Source organism: Berghia stephanieae, chromosome 15 (genome assembly GCF_034508935.2).
Source record: "Berghia stephanieae isolate SIO BIC M18660-M18661 chromosome 15, UCSD_Bste_1.3, whole genome shotgun sequence".
In the NCBI taxonomy this organism is placed as follows: domain Eukaryota; kingdom Metazoa; phylum Mollusca; class Gastropoda; order Nudibranchia; family Aeolidiidae; genus Berghia; species Berghia stephanieae.
In genome coordinates, this window is record NC_088374.1 from 26522867 (window position 1) to 26546711 (window position 23845).

A 23845-nucleotide genomic window follows, 5' to 3' on the forward strand; every position below is an offset into this window, starting at 1 on the left:
CTCTTTAACACGCTTAAACGTCTTACATCAACATTCATAGGCGGGAAGGTGTTTGGACAGCAGAGGTAAGACAGCGCAAAGCAAATGAAGAAAGAGCCTTGTGCTAACCAGGCTATATGTGACCCTTCGTCTCGAAACGGTATTATGTCGGAAATGAATTGGACCCCGAAAAGTGGCTTTAGAATTCAATTGATAGTTAATACCAATTTTTGAGCTTTTGCATTGTGAGAAATTGTCTTCATTCTCTAACACAACAAATCGAAACAAACCCCAAGTTTCATGTTTTTGTCAATAAATTCGATTTTTTTTGCACCCAAGTCATCCCGACATAATACGGTTTAGAGACGGTGAGTCATATATTATAGTATAATATGAAGGTTATTATGCCCTTTCGCCACGACATCATAATTTAAGATATCGTCGCCTAGGCATTCCACGAAGGAATAATATAGATAATTCATCAAACAAGATGTCTGATGTCAACAGGAATCACCCATGTTGTCACAGTGAGCAAATTGGGGGTTACTAATCTTGCTCAAGGTTAAAAAATAAAAACGAAAGTGCTTGAAGCGGGACTGGAACCCGGGACCTTCTGGGTCACAGTGCAATGCCTTAACCACTCGGACACTTCGCCCCCTATATTTTCTATATAGAGTATATATTTTTTTTTAAATTGCAGTATTGATACCGGGGACTTAGATTGTGTTTATCATGAACAAAATGGGTGAGGCAACTGAGGTGATAATGCTAGAAAAGTTTATCAAAGTGTATCACTGATATGCATTCTATATAGAGTATATATTTATAAAATTGTAGTGTTGATACCGGGCGACTTAGATTGTGTTTATCATGGACATAATGGGTGAAGCAACTGAGGTGATTATGCGATAAAAGTTTATCAAAGTGTATCACTGATATACATTCTATATAGAGTATATATTTATAAAATTGTAGTGTTGATACCGGCGACTTAGATTGTGTTTATCATGAACAAAATGGGTGAGGCAACTGAGGTGATAATGCTAGAAAAGTTTATCACTGATATGCCAAAATCATGAACATTTGACTTAACTCTCTCCTTACCGACCATGTTCAGTATTTTCCCAAAATGGCAGGCTTCCATGGGTGAAAGTTAACGGGGATCAATTTGCCTGAAAGACAGACCGGTGAAGCCGGTTTGCCTGAAAAAGATGCTAATTTGTGATCCTTCGTCTCGGCACGGTATTATGTCGGGATGAATTGGACCCCGAAAAGTGACTTTAGAATTGAATTGATAGTAAATACCAATTTTTGAGCTTTTGCATTGTGAGAAATTGTCTTCATTCTGTAACATAACAAATCGAAACAAACCCCAAGTTTCATGTTTTTGTCAATAAATTCAATTTTTTTTTGCACTCAATACATCCCGACATAATACCGCTTAGAGACGGTGAGTCACATTTAATTATTTTGCGATCTACGACTCGCCGGTTGAGTGCCAACCTTCCCAGAGTGAAAATTACATTTAATTCTATGACCCTAAATGTGTTGTTTTTTTTTTTAAGCAAAAAGAAAAAAAGTATTTAGTCTGCATGATTGTAAGCCAGGCTTACCCAACAGAAATTATTGATTTTTAAAAATTCAAACAAGCTCTCTACAAAACAACTTTATGTTCATATGTATGAATCAAACAAAGATCATTCTTCAAAGTTTGAGACGATACAAAATCAATCTGAATAAGAAAAACGTATGTAAATTGTGTCGTAACAAATGTGACGATTTTGATGCAGGTGGTAAGGAGAGGGTTAAGCACTTATAGTACCGGGGTCTTCAAATGTGACCCACCGTCTGTATACGGTATCATGTCAAGTTAAACCATAGGACAAAAAAAAAAAAGTCACGTTAAATTTAAAATGATCAACTTTATTCTAGAAGAATCTTTTTTTTCTTCTTCTTCTTCTTCCTTTTATGGGGAAGGGGGGGGGGGCGGGGTATGGACAAAAATCAATATCATATCTTGTTTATACACAACGGCCAGGCATTCATTTTACACTTGAGTACGGTGAGAGAATGAGAGTAATGAGCCTTTTTTCCCCCTGAAGAACTAAACTTTGCGCCGAGCAAGGCTCGAACCCAGAAACCTCCGATCCAAAAGCGAGTGTCATACCACTAAGACCACATAGCCAAACCACCCCGACAGAATACCGGTTTCAAACGACATGTCATAAATGGAAGGGAGAAAGGAAAAAAAAAGATGTTTATCAATAAAAGCAACAAGACGAAGAGCCAACAATCCAGACAGACAGGAGCTAAAAATAGAAAATGCTCCTCGCTAGGACGAAACGACACACACACACACACACACACATTCACAAACATACACATACACACATTCACACACGCACACACAAACACACAAGCACACACACACACATTCACACACACACATTCACACACACACACACATTCACACACACATTCACAAACATACACTTACACACATTCACACACACACAAGCATACACACACATACACCCACACACACACACATTAACCTGTAGTAGGAAATTGCATAATAATGGGAGAGAAAAAACTGCCCGGGTTTTTACAAAGCACGTTTTTTTTTTGTTGTTTTTTTTTTTTTGTTTTTTTCATCAGTTTGCCCAGAACACATTTCCTTCTAATATGTCATATTATATGCATCGATTACAATGAACCTCGACTTGTCAAAAACATACGAGTGGCGATTTAATAATAATAATAATAATAATAATAAAAAATAATAATAATATAATAATTAATAATAATAATAATAATAATAATGATAATAAAAATAATATAAATAATAATAATAATAATAATAATAATAATAAATAATAATAATAATAATAATAATAATAATAATAATAAATAATGATAATAATAATAATAATGATAATAATAATAATAATAATAATAATAATAATAATAATAATAATAATAATAATAATAATAATAATGATGATAATAATAATAATAATAATAATAATAATAATAATAATAATAATAAAAATAATAATAATAATAATAATAATAATGATAATAATAATAATAATAATAATAATAATAATAATAATAATAATAATAATAATAATAATAATAATAATAATAATAATAATAACAATAACAATAATAATAATAATAATAAAAATAATAATAATAATAATAAAAATAATAATAATGATAATAATAATGATAATAATAATAATAATGATGATGATGATGATGATGATGATGATGATGATGATGATGATGATGATGATGATGATGATGATGATGATGATGATAATAATTAAGATGGATAGGTAGATAGATAGATAGATAGATAGATAGATAGATAGATAGATAGATAGATAGATAGATAGATAGAAACATAGATAGATAGACAGACATATATAGATAGATAGACATATAGATAGATAGATAGATAGATAGATAGATAGATAATATCTATATAGCGCACAATCATGACTAGGCCATGCTCTATGCGTTATTAATTCATAAACAATTCCTCAATAAACTGGCACAGCATTTACAAAGGCAGATTTCCCACTAGCCCACACGCACAGTGTGATCTATTTAGAAATTTATATAATTGGATTCAAGAGTCTGATGTCACGTCGCCCAGCAACGGCGGCCATCTTGGTTCTAAACAAAAAAAATCTGGTACTTTTTATTCTTCATGCTGGCTAGAACTTTTCATATGTCTTGTGATCAGAATGTGTAAAAGTCAAAGCATGATCAGATTTATAATGCTTTTCTCCTCTGGATACGCTTTTATGCCCGTCAGAGAAATATTTCATAAGGGCGTCCGCCATTGTTCCGATAGTTTAGAGCCAGTTACTAAGTTACCATGCGTCATTACGAGGGAAGTGACGCCATGACTGTTGAAGCCAATTCATGTATCTGACCTATAAAACAAATAACTGTCTTCATGTGCCCTTCTCAAAAGTCTCGGGTTTGAGTGTTTTGGGCACACTAGGGCACGAGGGTCATTACATCCACAGATATTTGAAGTTCTTTTCTGGGCCCTTTGTGTGGAATGACCTGCCCAGAAGGATACGAGAATCAAAATCTATTGATAGTTTTAAATCAATGTTAAAGCACTACCTTTTTACCATTTTCATGATAGTGATGCGATATCACATACACTGCTGCTATTGATATCATTGTGGTGTATACGTTTTATGTATGTCAATTTTGTATATTTATTGGTAACGTGTATTGAGCATCACACAGTGATGAAAATGCGCGATATAAACACCGTATATTATTATTATTATTATTATTTATATATTATTATATTATTATTATTATTATTATTATTATTATTATTATTATTATTATTATTATTATTATTATTATTATTATTATATCATTATTATCTTTATTATTATTATTATCATCATAATTATCATTATTATTATTATCATCATTATTATTATTATTATTATTATTACTATTATTATTATTATTATTATTATTATTATTATTATTAATTATTATTATTATTATTATTATTATTATTTTTATCATCATCATCATCATTATCATTATTATTATTCAAAGCTTTTGGCCAACATATAAATTTGTTTAAACAGATGATCATTTTGTGAGTTTATCTAGGACATAGCATAGCATTGCATTCACAATAAAAGAGCAATCATTTTCTAGACGTGTGCATTCCGGGGGCTAATACAAATAAATCAGGCAGAATGGATCAACCTGTTCGTTACGCAGCGGTTATACATTGGGTTTGCACAAAGACAACAAACACGCGCCTATAACTAGAACTGCCTGGCCCGTCTCATTGTGTAAGCTGTTGGTTATATGTTTGTTTGTTGGGTTTTTTTTTTTGTAAAAGGGTTTTACGGCGCTTCAATATCAGTAAAAAAGGAAGAAAATGGAATAGTCAATTATATATATATATATATATATATATATTTATATATTATATTATTATTATTATTTTTTATTATTAATTATTATTATTATTATTATCATTATCATTATCATTATTATTATTATTATTATTATTATTATTATTATTATTATTATTATTATTATTATCATTATTATTATTATTATTATTATTATTATATTATTATTATTATTATTATTATTATATTATTATTATTTTTATTATTATTATCATTATTATTATTATCATTATTATTATTGTTATTATATTATTATTATATTATTATTATTATTATTATTATTATTATTATTATTATTATTATTATTATTATTATTATTATTTATTAATTATTATTATTATTATTATAATTATTACTATTATTATTATTATTATTATTATTATTATTATTATTATTATTATTATTATTATTATTATTATTATTATTATTATTATTATTCTATCGGGGTGATCATGAGGTTAATCACAGTACCGACCGGGTAATATAATTTTGCAGTCCTTTAGAACCATTGGGTCAACGGAGCCGGAGTTTATCCCGGTTTCTGTAGCGTGAAATGGATAACGGCAATTGCCGCTACCCTTTGGATAGGACGCTAGACTATCGTAAAGTACTTTCCCCCAGATCTCACGGGCCCAACTACCCAATCACTGCTGGGTGGACAGGTGGGGACAGAAAATGAATATTTGATGTCACCCTTGATCACGATCCCTTTGCGTGTGAAGCGAGTGTTCTTCCAACTCTGTACACACAGCAATGGTAGGGTAGCCGTGTCTCCCAGATCTGACAGAAAGCATTCTGCAGCAGATTAGCCCCCCCCCCCCCCTGTCCAAAGGGTAGCTGTATACATATATATGGATTACACTCCGTCTCATGGCCATCCTGGCTCTAAAGGTTTAGGTTGAAGCATCATTCAATAAATAGATTATGGTTAAATCGATGATCTATAACCCCCCCCCCCCCCCCCGCCCCCCGAGAACTACTCTGCTGCATCAAATAGACCAGCCATCACCCCACCCCGTCTATTTTTTTTTCGCCCCCCCCCCCCCTAACTTCTCTTAAATTCCAACTCACGAAATATGCCGTTGACAAAGAATATACTCTCTATGCTGTGGCTGTTATATTATTTGATTGAAAGGAAACCCATTTTATACACCACATCTCGCATTGCCTAAATTAGAAAATGCCGAAAATGCCCCCCCCCCCCCCCCTTCTCCCCAATCTACTGATAGGTCACCCCCCCCCCTGCCACCCCCTTTCTTTGGCTAAAGTGCGCACACACCCTTGTATTTGAGTATGTAATAAAAAAAAAAAAAAGATACATCAAGTCGGCAGGTGTGCAAACATATCTATAGATAGTTCGAAGATGACGTCACTTAGGTATTTGTTATTGGTTTTTTTTGCCATCCGCGTTTATGAGTAATGCTCACTAAACTGTATTAACCCGACTATAAACGTAAATCGATCCACACAGTTTTGTGTGTTGGTCCGTTATACTTCCGGATGGCAATGTTATGAGCTTCTTAGCCAAGCGCATACTATCTATATGTGTTACACGACAACCGACATCAGCCCTGAGTTGTCAAAGTCAATTTTTATTGACTTTATGTATAATAATGATAATAACATAATCATTCTATCCTTTCATTGATAATAATTGGGTTTTTTTTGGGGGGGTTTTGTTGTTTTTTTAACGATAACTACTACTATGTTACTAGTACTAGTGTGCATCTTGTGTGAGTGTGTCTATGTCAATATTGTATTGTTATGAATGTGTAACCAAATGACAAATTGCCACTTTTTTGGGGACAATAAAGATATATTATTATTATTATTATTATAAAAACATCATTATAATCATTACCTGCCCCTTCCAATTTTAGTTTGTGAAGCAGATTTACCTACACAGAAAGATTTTTGTCTTTTGTTGTTCATTTTCCGTATCAATTTCAAAGCTTTTAACCAAAACAATGCTGTGTCAATGATGACAATAGATTTATTATCATTATCATTATTGTTAAGTATAATATACACGCCTGGCTAATCCCTTCATCAATATTATTATTATGATAAGACAACAACCCTGATGGTTATAATACTGGGTAATTTACGACCAGTACGCATACACGCTACAAACTGTGGAGTGATCCTCGACAATATTGGAGGTTTCCACAAGACGAAGAAGAAGAAGAAGAAGAAGAATACACGACCGACCGAAACGACTTTTTTTTTCTCTTCCTTTTCATATTGGCCTATTGTTCACTTTCTTTTTTTTATAGTTTTGTGTTACTTTCTTGTTTGTTTCTTTGGGGTTTTTTGGGGGGTTTTGTTGTTTGTTTGTTTTTTTGATGTTTTTGTTTGTTTTTACTTCATATTAATAATACTGATAAATGAAGAATATCCTAGACAACAGTAATTAAACCAAACAATTCTGTATTGGCCTTTTTTACGTAGTTGGATGGTTACTCTTTTCTATATCGATGATATATATTTTGTTTTTCCTATGTCTTCTTTAACGCATATTATAATCATATTGGCCAATTGGATTCAGTAGTCTGATGTCACGCCGCCCAGCAACGGCGGCCATCTTGGTTCTAAACAAAGAAAATCATGACTTTTATTCTTCATGCTGGCTAGAACTTTTCATATGTCTTGTGATCAGAATGTGTAAAAGTCAAAACATGATCAAATTTATGGTTTTTTTTCCTCTGGATACGCTTTTATGCTCGCCGGGGAAATATTTCATACGGGCGTCCGCCATTGTTCTGATAGTTTAGAGCCAGTGTTACTAAGTTACCATGCATCATAAGGAAGGAAGTGACGTTACGACTGTTGAAGAGTATTAAGATTACCCTAAACAACTTCAAAACTTGTTAAAACTCAACAAGCCCCCCCCCCCCCCCCCCCCCCCCCCCCCCCCCCACAAAAATTTTTTTTTTTTTTAATTCCATATTTATATCCTCATCTACAGACATCCCATCCCGGATTTCAGAATATTAGACTGTTGTTCAGTTTTGGATAATCTTGTGCGGCTATGTGGTCTAGTGGTACGACGCTCGCTTTCGGATCGGAAGGTCCTGGGTTCGAGCCTCGCTCGGCGCATAGTTGAGTCCTTGGAGAAGGCTCTTTACTCACATTCTCTCACCGTACTCAGGTGTAAAATGAGTACCTGGCCGTTAACAGCGTTGTCTCTGTCCCAAAAATTTGTAATATCGCCTGACAGGCGTCATGTCTCGTCCTACATGTTATGTGTTGCTGTTGGCCAGGGACCCCGTGTAAAGCGCTTTGAGCACGTTTAGTGGATATTGCGCTATATAAAAGCTCAAGTTTTAATCGGTCAAGATTATTAACATGGAGTAGGAAAAGAAAAACAAAAAAAGAAAAGAAAAGACAACAATATGCAAGCTATAAAATACATCCAAACATAAACAAAATTCATCAGTATTTGCGACCCACTCTATCAATCCGGATTGATGTCTGAAGGAACTCAATGAAGAAAAAATAAACAAATTGAGTGGAACTAAGGGGGGGTCCCAATAGCTCACTTGGTAGAGCACTCGCTTCACAGGCAAAGGGACCAAGATTGATCCCGGGTGCTGTCGATATTTTTTTTAATGATCTCCTGTCCACCCAGCAGTGATTGGGTAGCCAGGTCTTTTAGATCTGGCAGAAAGTAACTGGCGATAGACTAGCATCCTATCCAAAGGGGAGCAAGCAATTGCTGTAGTCCATTTCATGCTATAGAAACCGAGATAAACTCCGGCTCCATGGGCCCAATGGACTAAGATTGCCCTAAACTACTTCAAAATTCAAAACACTCAAAGCTCAGATTTCTTATATTTTTAATTCCAACTTCACTTTTTGGTCAGTGTCAGGCTATAGATAGAATGCGCTTGGCCAAGGAGTTCACAACATTGCCATCCGGAAGTATAACGGACCAACACACAAACTCTGTGTAACCATGAACTTTTATAGTCTGGTTAATACAGTTTAGTGAGAACAACTCACAAACGCGGATGGCAAAAACAATAGCAAAGGCCTGAGTGACGTCATCTGCATACTATCTATAGATAGTATGCGCTTGGCTAAGAAGCTCATGACATAGTAACATTGCCATCCGGAAGTATAACGGACCAACACACAAAAATGTGTGTATCCATGAACGTTTATAGTCCCAGTTCAGTGAGCATTACTCATAAACGCGGATGGCAAAAAACAATAACAAAGATCTGAGAGACGTCATCTTCGAACTATCTATAACTTAACGATGGCTACGATATGAGTCAGCCACCACAACACACAACGATTCATTCCCAACTGTGTCGTCACTGTGACCCGTACAGCTGCAACTTAAAAATAATGAAAAAAGTAAACACAGTGTACGCCAACTAGATACATGTATTATATCATATTAAGCGATTGGTAAGGTATGGTGTGTGTGTATGTGTGTGTGGTCGTGTGTGTGTGTGTATGCGTGTGTGTCTGTATGCATATGCATGTATGTCTGTATGTGTGTGTGTGTATAGACATTGTCAAATAGATTCAAAGACAACAAAACACAACAGCACGTGTCGTACACGCTTGGGTGGGTAAGAAAACCGTCTGAATGGTCTTTTGGTAGAGCAATGACATGTTAATAATGAGATGAATTCAAAAGCAAAATTTGATACACTTAAATGAATCACATTTGGGGGGGGGGGGGGGGGGGGGGTGTCCTGATCATAGCTCAGTTGATAGAGCACTCACTTCCAACATGCAAAAAAGAACCCATATTGATCCCAGGTGCAGTCAGGTTATTTTTTTTCTGACCCCTCTGTCCACAAGTAAAATGTCTTTGTCAATTTCACATTATAGATAGAATGCGCTTGGCTAAGAAGCTCATAACATTGCCATCTGAAAGTATAACGGACCAACACACAAAACTGTGTGTATCCATGAACGTTTATAGTCAGGTTAATACAGTTCAGTGAGCATTGCTCATAAACGCGGATGGAAAAAAACAATAACGAAGACATGAGTGACGTCATCTTCGAACTATCTATAGAAACCAGGATATACCCCCGACTCCATGGGCCTATTGGCTCTGAAGGATTATATATCTAAAAACCTCTAATGTATCTCCCCAGGTAACCATGCGTGTTAAATGATTGAATGAAGTGGATTTAAAGGTTTGTGACATGGAGGTACGACACTCTAAAGGTCTCGGGTTATTATATTATATTGAGCTTTATATAGCGCAATATCCACTAAATGTGCTCAAAGCGCTTTACAAGGGGTCCCTGGTCAACAGCAACATTTAACATGTAGGACGGAACATAACGCCTTTTAGGCGATACTACAATTTTTCGGACAAAGACAGCGCTGTGAACGGCCAGGTACTCATTTTACACCTGAGTACAGTGAGAGAAAGTGAGTAAAGAGCCTTTTCCAAGGACTCAACTATGCGCCGAGCGCGAGGCTCGAACCCATGACCTTCCGATCCGAAAGCGAGAGTCATACCACTAGACCACATAGCCGCACAATCCAGTCCCTCTGTGGGTGGTGCGAAGTTGAGCCCTTTGCTTGCTTACATTCTTTTCCCATTGCTTACACATTCTTTCCCCCATTCCCCATTGCAAAATGAACATCTGGCTGAGAACAGCTTCGTCTCTGATGATAAATGGGAGCGATCTATATTCAAGTTTTCCTCCGACCAAAGTCATCAATCACATGATTTGTTGCTGTCGAACGATTGGATATTTCTTAACAAAAAACTTAAACACGCTGTTTTGTTTATGACAGTTGTAAACATGCCCGTGTGTCAAGCTGAACAAAAGGACCAATCGTGATGTTAGATATTTCAAAAGCTGTGAAAACGTTTCATGATGTGGGTCACTTTGAGCACATATCGCAATGTGACCAATGACTCAGAGCACATGGAAAGGTAAAATATAGATCATTCCCATTGTAATATAACACCATACAAGCCTCGGCCTGTTAATGAACTGCTTTATTCTTTAATGGAATATGAGACACTCACTCTAACCCAATGCTTTTCAACCAGGTGTACCACTGTGAAATGGTATACTGGGGGTGTGCAACATACAGGCATAAAACAATTATAGTCACGATACATCAGTAGTGGATTTTGATATCTTTACTGTATTTAGTAAATAGTATATAGTAAATAGTAAATAATGAATTTATATAGCGCCTAAACATCCACGTTAATCGTGCTCTGCGGCGCTTTACATAATAAAAATTAAAATGTTTAAAAACATCAAAATTTGCTTTTATTGACACTAAGAATCCTTGATTTGGCTATGAATTCTTTGCATTTTTTAATTTATTTATTTATTTATTTATTTTTTAAAAATTATTATTATTATTAGACCTGTAAATGAGCTCTAAAGATAATTGACTGAAACTCTTCTACAAACTGAAGATTCAATTTTTTTTTAAAAATAAGGGCATCATTGGAGAGGAGAGTGATAAATACAATACATTAAAATAGTGGGTGTTATTTCTTACTGGAAGTATGACTGCCATTGATTTGATGTAGAAGGAATGCTAAACTAAATAAGCATGTCATTCATATCAGTAAAGATGACTTCATCAAAGTCATATTCCTGCCCCTGGAATTTTTCTGACATAGTCAGAAAAATAATCACCATTATCATCTTTAACTTCTAGCCATGACCAATTGGATTTATTCCTCACATCTTTATCGATGCTCGACAATCTGAATTGCGATCCACGAGCTGCTCAGGCATTGTGAGAACATAAGAATAATATAGCAATGAGCAAACTTGATTTTCAATCAGTTAATGACAGAAAAAAAATTAAATAAATATGACTTCTGGCCAATACACTGGATTATCAAGTAGGAGAAGTGAATTATCATGAAGAAACTTCGGCAGGCGTAGCGGAAAAATCCACAGAAGCTAAATGAATGATAAATCATCACAGTAAACAGCAAGCTCACTTGAGCAAAACAGTGGCAGAAAACGTCCTGATTTGCACAGGAATTAATTAGGCTACTTACCAATGTTCCTTATAATTAGATACCCAATCAGTGGAGAAACGGTCAACCAGTTTGTTTACAACGCGAGACAATCGAAATGTGCTTGTTTGTAGCAATCTATCCTAACTTTAGATTATAAAGGTGTCTACATAACGCACTTCTAGCTTTCGCGTTTTACCTTTTAATACTTTTACGACCCACCTTGTAAGTGTGGTCAATTTTGGCTTAGATGAAACAGTGAAATTTATCACTCGACGGCTCAGTTAAAATTGGCTACCGTTGGGATCACGAAAAGTTTGGAAAGTGAAAAAATAATTTACCGAAGGCCGTGTGAAATTACACTGGGATGTGTTCAGACACGCCAATTCTAAAAAGCGTCGCTTAGCCTTAGCAATTATATCCATCGTTAATATAAACGGCCCCCATGAGCTATGCGTAGTGCTGTGGAACACTCCTAATTACTTTACGGTCATTCGACTATGATTTGTGAATTCTTTCTTTCCTTTTTTAAAAATATTTGAATTTGACAAATTGACTGATTTCAGTTAATTGACTGAGAATTTACAAGTCTATATTATTTTATTTTTAATTTTTTTTCACTCAAAATTGATAATTTATATTGTAAAGTGCTCAGAGGTTGTGTTTTACACGAGAATGAGCGCTGCATTAAATGTGTATTATCATTATAATTATCATTATTATTATTATTATTATTATCATTATTATTACCCTTCGATGTATTTTTTTCTTAATAAGATTGATGCACTTTTAGTGTATGGTGGCAATTGGGATGTAGATACAAGCTTTAAAGTAAAAGTTGAAAGTGTGTATGATATTTTTTTAAATTGACCAGCACTGCTGTAACCATGACCTCAATATTTTTTTTTTAACCTTCTCCTTATCACCTACAGCAAAATCATCACATTTGTGACGACACAATATACATTTTTCTTATTCAGATTTATTTTGTACATCACAAACTTTGAAGAATAGTCTTTGTTGAATCAATAAGAACATCAAGTAGCTTTGTAGAGAGCTTGTTTGAGTTTTTTAAAATCAAAGTTTCTTCTGGGTAAGCCTGCCATTTTGGGAAAATACTAAAATGATTGGTAAGGTAAGAGTTAAATCATAAAAAAAAAAATTATTTAAAAAAAATTTAAGTAATGAGACCATCAGCAACAATCTATTTTTAGATAGAATGCAATTGACGACAAGACAACTATGTGTTGTCATTTTTCAAGTGTCTAGATCAAACTGCTTTGCAACCAGACCTGTCTTACTAGATTATTTCCTGGATGACACTGCATACCACATCTATAACAACAACACGTTAACTAGTAATGACCAGGATATCAGTAGCAGTACAACAATATCTAAACAAATTGGCAATGCAGGGGGCATGTATGAATATGGGGGGAATGGGGGGAAAGCGGGGGGGGGGGGGATGTTTTGTCATCCAGCACATTTCAACGTTATGTGCTTCTTCTTCATATAAACTGACAAGACTATTACTATGGCTCAATAGGATTTAATAACTGTCCGTGTAACACAGAGGAACATAAAAAAAAAAGAACAATATGTTTTAAATGAGTGGTAATTTCGAAAAAGAAAAAATTTTGTGTACCCAATTTTTTATTTAATTAATTAATTAAAAATATTTAAAAATCTTACTTCCATCATAATCAAATTGAGGGTGAAAATGTAGCTACAACAAATGCATCAAAACGGGGATGGGAGAAGGTAAGAGGTGTGACGAGATGCTCAGAACCGACATGGGATGGAGGAATGGGGAGTGATTTCAAAAGATCCTTGGCTTTCACTTTATCAAAATAAATTTCTGCTAAATTGGCAACATACAAAGGCCTAGTTTGGTCTACCAAATGTCAATGGAGGTGGGAATCCCCTTACTATGGACACAATAAAAAAATTTTTTTCTTTTAAAAAAGAGCTTCATATAGCGCAATAACCACTAAATCTGCTCAAAGCGCTTTACAAGGGGTCCCTGGTCAACAGCAACATTTACCATGTAGGACGGGACATGACGCCTGTAGGCAATATTACAATTTTTCGGACAAAGACAACACTGTTAACGGCCAGGTACTCATTCTACACCCAAGTACGGTGAGAGAATGTGAGTAAAGAGCCTTTTCCAAGGACTCAACTATGCGCCGAGCGCGAGGCTCGAACCCGGGACCTTCCGATCCAAAGCGAGTGTCATACCACTAGACCACATAGCCGCACAATAACTAATGCTCTGGTCCAGCATCAGAAGGCTTATCTATACACCACTCAGATATTGATGGCTATAAGCACAGTGACCGATATTCTAAGCATGTAATACAAAAAGGATGCTATTACGGCCACTTGTATATGTATGAAATGGAAAATAGATTCTATATGACCTGCTGGTGGAATAAATTAAATTCCATGAAGCGAACTGAGCAGTGGAGATCAGTGGAATTGCACTATATAAAGGTTAATATCTATTTATTATCATACTTTTCCACAAGGAAAGAGAAGAAGGAGACTGCCAAGAAACGGCTAGATACATAAGGCTCTGGAGGAAATCAACAAGGTACTGGGGACAGCTGAAAAGCATGACCCAGGAGAGAGTTGGACGGCGAAAACTGCCTTCCTCTGAATAAAACAAGTATTCAAAATTTTGGAAAGCTCATCCTTCAAATATCGATGGATTAAAATTACCCTTATCTAGGAAAAACTTTCAAACCTGGGACTTTGAAGTTAGAGAGTTTTTACCAAGATGAGGTCATTTTGATTTATCAATATTTGAAGGACACGATTTTTCCTCAAAATTTTTAATACGTCTTTTTTTTTTTTTAGAGTATGAGGACGGAAGAAAAGTTGATTGTCTTTGCAAAGGACCTTAGTGAGGTGGTAAGTCATCATCATACTTTCTCACATTGTATGCCTGTATTGGAATTCCCTGCCATATGATGTTGTGACCTCGCGATCTCTGAGCACATTTGAAAAACGACTCAATAGAGCATTTGGGAACAAAAGATTTGAACGATTGGTGCATCTACAGGACAGTCCTGTGGCTCAGAACTCATCTTATGGTATCCAACAGAATACCCGTCAGTGGATTTGCCATCAATTACTCAAGTCTTATCTATATTAATGGTTATTCTATACTTCCTCATGGAAATATATTAATGGTTAAAATTAAAATATTATATAATGTATGTATGAAATGGAAAATAATTGAGAACCTAGGTCTCGTTAGTTTGGGGAATTGGTTGAGAACCTAGGTTTGGGAATAAACGAAATGTTGTGAAGCACATTAAGCAAAATGAATAAGATAAGATAAACTTCATTAATAAAATAAAAAAAACAACAACAAAAAATGTTGTCATGTTTTGTACACCATGTTACTTCATGACTTCTTACAACATCCAAATATGAAAGGAAAACGATGTAAACTCCAGAGTCAATGAAGTGGCGCCTGTATGTGGAATTTCAGCCATTATATATTTAAAACACGTTGTACGACAATGAGCAAAATGCAAAACTATTCTGCATTCAATTTTCTTAAATCTATGAATTATTCTTTGTTGATGAATTCATCCAACTCCAACAAATGAAACAATGAACAAGCCATTTGAATATGGAGTATGGAGATTTTTAAAGAAGATTGCTTTGCAGAAATAGGGAAAATCAAGACATGTTGGAGGAATGTTGCTGCAGGATAATACAAAATTAAATAAAGATTTGTGAAATCTGATAGAACCGTTTCTTGTGTGATGTTGCTTAGACTTAGGCTTAGGCTTAGTTTCACTTTCGACTTACCGCCCCATATTCCGATTTTCAGTTGAGATGTATCCAAATTTTCCACAAATTCTCCAAGATAGCGGTTGATAAGCTCAACTACAATTGATTCGAAAACCATTTTGGTATCCTCTTACATGAATTGCACTTGTCCCCTCGAAGAATGACTCAATTACTTGTAAAAATTCTTTCGAAAGCGTCAAAAACAGATGAGAATCTCCAAACGGTCAACCGGTGTCAGCCATATTGTTTTTCTCAATATGCTAATCAGGGCGAGGGTCACGAGGACAAATCAAAATAATCTACGTTCTGCACGGTCAGAGTTAGAGCAGCTGTGTTATCTATATTTGAGACGGAACACCGTTAGGCTTTCAAAACACAACGGGGTCCACAATGGAGCTACTAAGACAACTCAAAAATTTTTACTGCAAATTGTATAAGCAACTTCAAAAAGATCTGAAAGTTTGATAACGCGGTCTTTTCCCCAACACAGCTGTCTGTCCTCGTAGTCAAGGTCAAGGTTGGAGTGAACCCCTTAAGGGGTTATGATTGCCTGTTTGGTATCGAGAATGCCAAGTTTTCAAAATATCGCCATTTAAATGTTTGGATCGAAAAGAACGAAAAGTATTTAACATTTGGTGTTTATAACTGTGTGCATATGTGTGTGTGTGTGGGGGGGGGGGGGGGGGGGGGGGGGAGTGATAATAATGTATACATATTCAATTTAATAAACTGAGATTAAAATGTTGATTTTAATAAACATTTACCAATGCTAAAAGTGATTTCCCTTTTTCAGAGGCACCATTAAATCAGTCTCTCAAAGGAATATCGGTGTTATGCGTTCAGGTAAAATACTCACAACATCCACAAGTCGGAAATAACGTATCAACACGCGAAGCTGTGTTGAACTTTGAACGTATCTCTAGTCTGATTGATATAAATCGGCGAATCACCAAACTGGCTGTCTAAAAACAATAACAAAGAGCTAAGTGACATCAGATTCGTTCCTTCTACACTCCATTTCAAATGGTATAGATAGTGTGCGCTTGGCCAAGAAGCTCACAACATTGTCATCCGGAAGTATAACGGACCAACACACAAAACTATGTGTAACCTCAAACGTTTATAGTATGGTTAATACAGTTAAGTGAGAATTACTCATAAACGCGGATGGCAAAAAACAATAACAAAGGCCGGAGTGACGTCAACTTCGATCCATCTATAGACACCTAGATAACCACGCCTCTCGGACAACGTCATAATATAAACAATGGCAATGATTGGTAAACAGAACAAACTACATGAGTTATACTATCGATTGTTTGTGTCTAAGTAAAATACCCACTGTTCTAACGCTTGAGCAATAGAACCAACACAGAAGAATATGTATAAACTTAAACGTTTATAATATGATCGAGAACATCGTGTGATTACGGAGTTATAGTAATACACCGAAGCTCGCCGACCGATCGACTTGCCCAACACGTGACATTTTTTTTTCTCGCGTCCTCTCGTCTAATCTCGTCACTCCGGAATAGAAAGAGGAGGCGGAGCTCATATGATATAACGCAATGAAAGTTCTGTCCGATAACGGGTGGGGGGATATCACCTCTCCAAAACTTACCTTATTATATGAGATCTTGAGATTCTTATCCAATCACCGATTGCTCATTTTGACAGTTCGCTTGTGAACAGTTAGGAGATCATCTCTTGATTTATGGGCAGGCGGCTTTGCGTAAAGGCGGTGAGTGTTGTATACATCAAAGAGTACCGCTGACCGATGGGTAAATAATGGTTGTGTAACCCAAAAGCCCTGCCGATTCGACTGCAAGGTCTTGTATGTAATAGTTGCGTCACCGTCTCAACACTCAGGAATTAATTAGTGAGGTAGGACTCTCAGCATATATATATATATATATATATATATATATATATATATATATATATTTAAAAAACAAACAGCGCCTTTGAATCACACGAGATACATCAGTGTGCTCGTCGCATTGAGAATTGAAAAATGAGATATTAATCAAGAAAATCGACCGGAAAATAAAGAAACTATCATTAAATTTTTAAAAATTGAGCAATATTTTTTCAAAATCAATCTACTAGAAAAAAATGTTTATTTCTAAACCTATTTTTGTGAAACAAAGATAAATGTTCTCCTTTTTGCAAGCTGATTCAAACAATGTGGTTTTCAAATTTATCGTATACGTCATCATTTGGAAGCTACAGAGAAAGGTGTTTTTGTGTAATCCCTTTCACACACACACTCACGCGCGCACACACACACACACACACACACACATATACAAACAATAAACAAACAATACACATCCCTGGTCATCTATTGCCTATATTATTAATGTTAATATATACATCCCATGCTGATTGTCACTACCCACCCCCCCCCCCCCCAACCATTTCCACCATCCAAGTACCAGCGGCCTTTTCTCTTTGATTTCGTATCATGTCTACCGAAGCACAACACCTCGATCGTTTGTGGGTCAACCCCCCCCCCCTCCCCCCACCTTCCGCCGTAATCAATTTATAATGTTCTCTCTGTATAGAGCGCCACATGCACAATTATATACTATTGAATGACACTGACCTTACCCCTCCCCTAACACAAGCCAACAGCAACCCAAGCTATCCTCTATCACGTGACCTTAGATCCGATGCTGCATACCGCTTGAGAGTCTTCACTATCCAGATCTCGTTCATGGTCACGTGAGAAGGCTATATCCGTTCGGGTTCGGCGTTCGGCGTCTCGTTCGGCCCGATTTCGTTAAAAGCCTATTACTAGTTGCCCATTTGTGGTCAATATAAACAATAGCAATGATCAGAGAAAGGTCGATCTCATTTACGTTATTGTTTATAAAGAAACAACCATGTTTGTCCGAGCACGTGTGAGGGTGTGTTACAAAAGTCCATGTTTTGATTGGTCAAAAATCTTCTGGCTTTTATTCCTATTGCAACATATACTAAACGTGCTTTTCGCGCTCTACAATGGGTCCTAAACAATATGGACTAACTTGAGAGCCCAATGATTCCAAACCATAACACATATTATGGAACACGCAGCTCGGTGAGCATTGCTATTTTTTTTTCTTCAGAGACAACGCTTTTATCCTATCGTATCATATAAAGAGTCATTTAGGCCGACTGACCTTTGACCTGTGTATAATTAAATCTAATCATGATAATTTTATTATCAAGAATTGATCATCAAGCGTTACTTTGAATCTTTCCACGAAGAATGAAAATGAAAAAAAAAAAGTGGACGAATCCAAGTCAATCTCATAAAGGACTTATGTATGCCAATTGAATAAGATCTCCCTTAGTTTCTTTTTAGGGGGATGTGTTTGTCACATAATTTGTCCCTCAGTAGTGTCCAACACGATGAACACAATTAAGGGGATAACACGTGTAAGTGCTCGTTGTCGCTGTTGTTGTTGTTGTTGTTGTTTTTTGTTTTTTTTGTGTTTTTTGTGTGTTTTTTGTTGTTGTTTTTTTAATGGCTCAATGGTTTCTTACAATAAATAAAACTCACAAAAGCATATAATTCACACACACACACACATACACACACACACACGTACACATACACACATAAAATGAATAATGAAATTATATTTAAAAAATTAAAAAAAAAAACAACAACAACAAAACAAACAACAACAACAACAACAAAAAAAACAACAACAACAAAAATACCGAGATGTCATCGTGTGTAAATAAGTATGTGTATTATTTGGTATTTGATCACCAATCAAGGGACGTAATTTGGTAGCAAATACATTCATTCATAATTTAAGACTTTGTAATTCTAAATACTTAAAGCTCTCGTGATATGAAACGCTTTTATAATATTGACTGTTCCTCCCCATCCAACGTGTACTTATTTGAAGGTCTGATAGCCCAAATAGGCTTCAACATTCATGACTTCCCTTCCCTCGTAATGACGCATGGTAACTTAGTAACTGGCTCTAAACTATCGGAACAATGTCGGACGCCCTCATGAAATATTTCTTCGAGTATAAAAGTGTATCCAGAGGAGAAAAACATTATAAATTTGATCATGTTTTGACTTTTATACATTCTGATCACATGAGAAATGAAACGTCCTAGCCAGCATGAAGAATAAAAAGTACCCATTTTCTTTGTTTAGAACCAGACTGCTCGCCGTTGCTGGGCGACGTGACATCAGACTAGTAAATCCAATTGCTATGGTCTCATTGTTGTCATGGAAATACTCTCAAAAACCAACGCGAAATATTGTTCATTACAACAAAGTTAAGTCAATCAAGCCCATAAGCGTTCGGTTATCAGACCTGCCATTATACATATACGTTGTCCCCATCCCTTGTTACAACTTGTGGGGGATAAATGAGACAATAAGAATTAATTTTCATAAACGTAATAAGTACTTATTTCTATCTAGCCTGCAAAATTGTGGCGTCTTCCCGCATCAATTTGGCATATGTAATAGAATATAACTGGCAACCCTAAACACGGTGACATCATTGTCTCGGGTCATTGGCCGTTTGAGAGAGCTCGGGTGCCTGATCACTGGTGTATGATTGTGCTGGGATTACCCGCCCAAATCATTACCCGGGTAATACCCGGGTAGTGGTCTGATTACCCGGGTACCGCGGGTACCCGTGGCAGGAGTGACTTTTGTCCCAAAAAAATTTTTTTGTAGGGGGGGGGGGGGGGTCTTTTTTTATTTTTTAATTTTTTAATTAATTATTTTATTATTTGTTACAACAAATGAAGCGAAACTGAAGTAAGAAACAAAGATAATTAACTACAATGAAAAAAAATAATAGATAATAAATAAATAAAAATACCTGAGATTCCTTTAAAAGATAAGAACTAATATAATATAGTCTTACCCTATTGATTCCAAAATTGAATCAAATGTGTGTTAACAAATAAAACAAAAAAATCAATGTAATTGACCAATAAAGTAGGAAAATCTTTTGAAAAAATGTCATGTAAATGTAAATATGTAAATAAAATTGTATTATTTCCAATTTTTGTTCAAAAATATTAAAACCGCCAAAAATTATCACTCTCAGTTCGGTTTCCATTTGTTGTAGCGGGTACCCGTTACCCGCCCCTTTTACCCGAGTACCCGGTTTAACTTTATTACCCGCGGGTACTCGCGGGTACCCGGGTACCCGCCCAGCCCTGGTGTATGATTGTGCATTGAGGAGACGGGTACGGGTTGGTGTGAGGTATTTAATTGTCCATTAGCGTATTCACGGAGACACCATGCACAACACGCTTCGCAATTAGTCTTTAACTGTTATATAAGAGAGTGCCGAAAAGTGTCGACTACCACCATTTGGCTGCATTACATTGATAACTAAACGCTTCAGTTTATCCTTTGATTGTTGCTCCGATAAGTCGTTTTTAGCGTTTTGAGATCCCTTGGATCGTAAGGTCTTGGGTTCAAGCCTCGCTCGGCGTTTAATTGAGTCCTTGGAAAAGGCTCTTTACTCACATTCTCTCAGCGTACCCCGTTAACAGCGTTCTATCTGTCGGGAAATTGTAATAGCGCTTAACAGGCGTCATGTACCATTCTATATGTTACGTGTTGCTGTTGGTCAGAGACCCTTTGTAAAGCGCTTTGAGCACGTTTAGTGCATTTTGCCCTATTTAAAGCTAAAAAAAAAATAATTAGGTAATTCCTGGTTTAATAATAATAATAATAATAATAATAATAATAATAATAATAATAATAATAATAATAATAATATAATAATAATAATAATAATAATAATAATAATAATAATAATAATAATAATAATAATAATAATAATAATAATAATAATAATAATAATAATAATAATGATAATAATAATAATAATAATAATAATAATAATAATAATAATAATAATAATAATAATAATAATAATAATAATAAGAAGAAGAAGAAGAAGAAGAAGAAGAAGAAGAAGAAAAAGATATATTATTATTATTATTATTATTATTATTATTATTATTATTATTATTATTATTATTATTATTATTATTATTATTATTATTATTATTATTATTATTATTATTATTATTATTATTATTGTTGTTGTTGTTGTTGTTGTTGTTGTTGTTATTATTATTATTATTATTATTATTATTATTATTATTATTATTATTATTATTATTATTATATAACAATAATAATAGGCTAATCATGACCAAAATTATGATTAGAAATAAGGGACATAATCCATAATCCAAAATTATCATCAGTAATCAACATGTCTAGTAGTCTCCCTTAGTAATATGATATTTGTATTGTGTTAGTATTTTCATAAGTATACCCGTTATTTATTATTCAAAAAAATAAAATAAAATATAAAATAAACCAATTTTATTATTATTAATAATATTTAGAAAAATATATATACTTTGGAAGATATAACATTTATACAAAAAGACAACTTTTTTTGTAAAATCACCTAAGTTTATATATAAATGATTTTAATCGATTTCAACCTTTAATATGTGTAAAGTCTTACCCAAGGTTCTGCGACTTATTTGTCGAAAGAAATCTAAGTAAGTTTTCTTTGACTTGGTCTAACATCATTGTAGAGGCCAACTACTAAATTAACATGAATCATTTATGTATAGTGTGTAATGTGTGTGTGTGTGTGTGTGTGTGTGTGTAGTTGGTTGCGTGTGAGCTTTTGTTCGTATGTTCGAATCTGCAGTGTGTCATGTTTTTAAATGATAATAGATCTTTATTGTCCATAAATATGGCAATCTGTCATTTAGTCACACTTGTTATGACGTTAAATGATAACTATAACATTGAACAGATATTTCACTCCTACCTATTTTCTCTCTCTCTCTCTCTCTCTCTCTCTCTCTCTCTCTCTCTCTCTCTCTCTCTCTCTCTCTCTCTCTCTCTCTCTCTCTCTCTCTCTCTCTCTCTCTCTCTCTCTCTTCCTCTCATATAAACATATTCATTTCGTTTTCAATTTGTTACAATTGTGGAAGTTCGACACCAAAAATTATCATCGTTATCAATTGGTCAGTTAATCTTATCGCAGTGTGTAATGTTTTTAAATAATAATAGATCTTTATTGTCCATAAATATGGCAATTTGTCATTTAGTTACACTTGTTATAACGTTAAATGATAACTATAACATTGAACAGATATTTCACTCCTACCTATTCTCTCTCTCTCTCTCTCTCTCTCTCTCTCTCTCTCTCTCTCTCTCTCTCTATCTATCTATCTATCTTCCTCCCTTTCACAGGTGCGATATACACACCATAAACATATTCATTTCGTTTTCAATTTGTTACAATTATGGAAATTCGACACCAAAAATTATCATCGTTATCAATTGGTCAGTTAATCTTACATTAAATAAATTAATCAGTTAATCAGTCAACGAATCAATCCTTAGTTTTGCTGTACCATATGAAATATTCAATTTTTTTATTGCTGATGGAACGAACGTTGATTTATACTTGTTAGTTCTACATTTAATCTGACAAAACCTTCTCCCAGATGGTAAAAGACTAAATTCATGGTATAAAATATGTTTTTTATTGTTGGTAATTGAGAATGCTTTCCTTTCTATTGCTTTTCCATGAATTGATGGTCAACGTGAAGCACTTCGGAGCTTCGGCATAAGCGCTATATAAATATACATTTATCATTGTTATTAAGACAGTTACGCCGGGTTTGTCACGTGTCAGGTGTCGATCTTTCATGAGTCATTGGATAAGGCTCTTTACTCACAATCTCTCACTGTACTCAGGTGTAAAATTAGTCCCTGATAGTAAAGAGCGTTGTCTTAGTCGGACCAAAATGTTAAATCGCCTAACAGGCGTCATTACACACCCTACATGTTAACTGTTGCTGTTGGTTAGGGACCCCTTGTAATGCGCTCTTATCATATTTAATGGATATTGCGCTATATAAAAGCTCACGTTTGTTTTTTCGTTTATTTTCTATTTATTGCTGTAGATAGAACGAAGTTGACGTCACTCATGTATTTGTTCTTGTTTTTTGTTTTGTTTTTTTTTTTTTTGTCATCCACCTTTTTGAGTAATTCGCACTAAACCGCGCTAAC

The 23845-nt window shown here is 34.8% G+C and overlaps 1 protein-coding gene across 1 annotated transcript in view; it reads right to left on the bottom strand.

Moving 5' to 3' along the window:
- Positions 1-16255, bottom strand: part of LOC144960489 (intermembrane lipid transfer protein VPS13A-like) — a 215573-nt gene extending 199318 nt beyond the window's left edge. Inside the window, exon 1 of the mRNA XM_078893643.1 lies at positions 15766-16255. Within this exon, the coding sequence (XP_078749769.1) occupies positions 15766-15865 (100 nt within the window). The 5' untranslated portion in view covers positions 15866-16255. The remainder of the gene's footprint in view (positions 1-15765) is intronic.
- Between the last annotated feature and the right edge of the window lie 7590 nt (positions 16256-23845).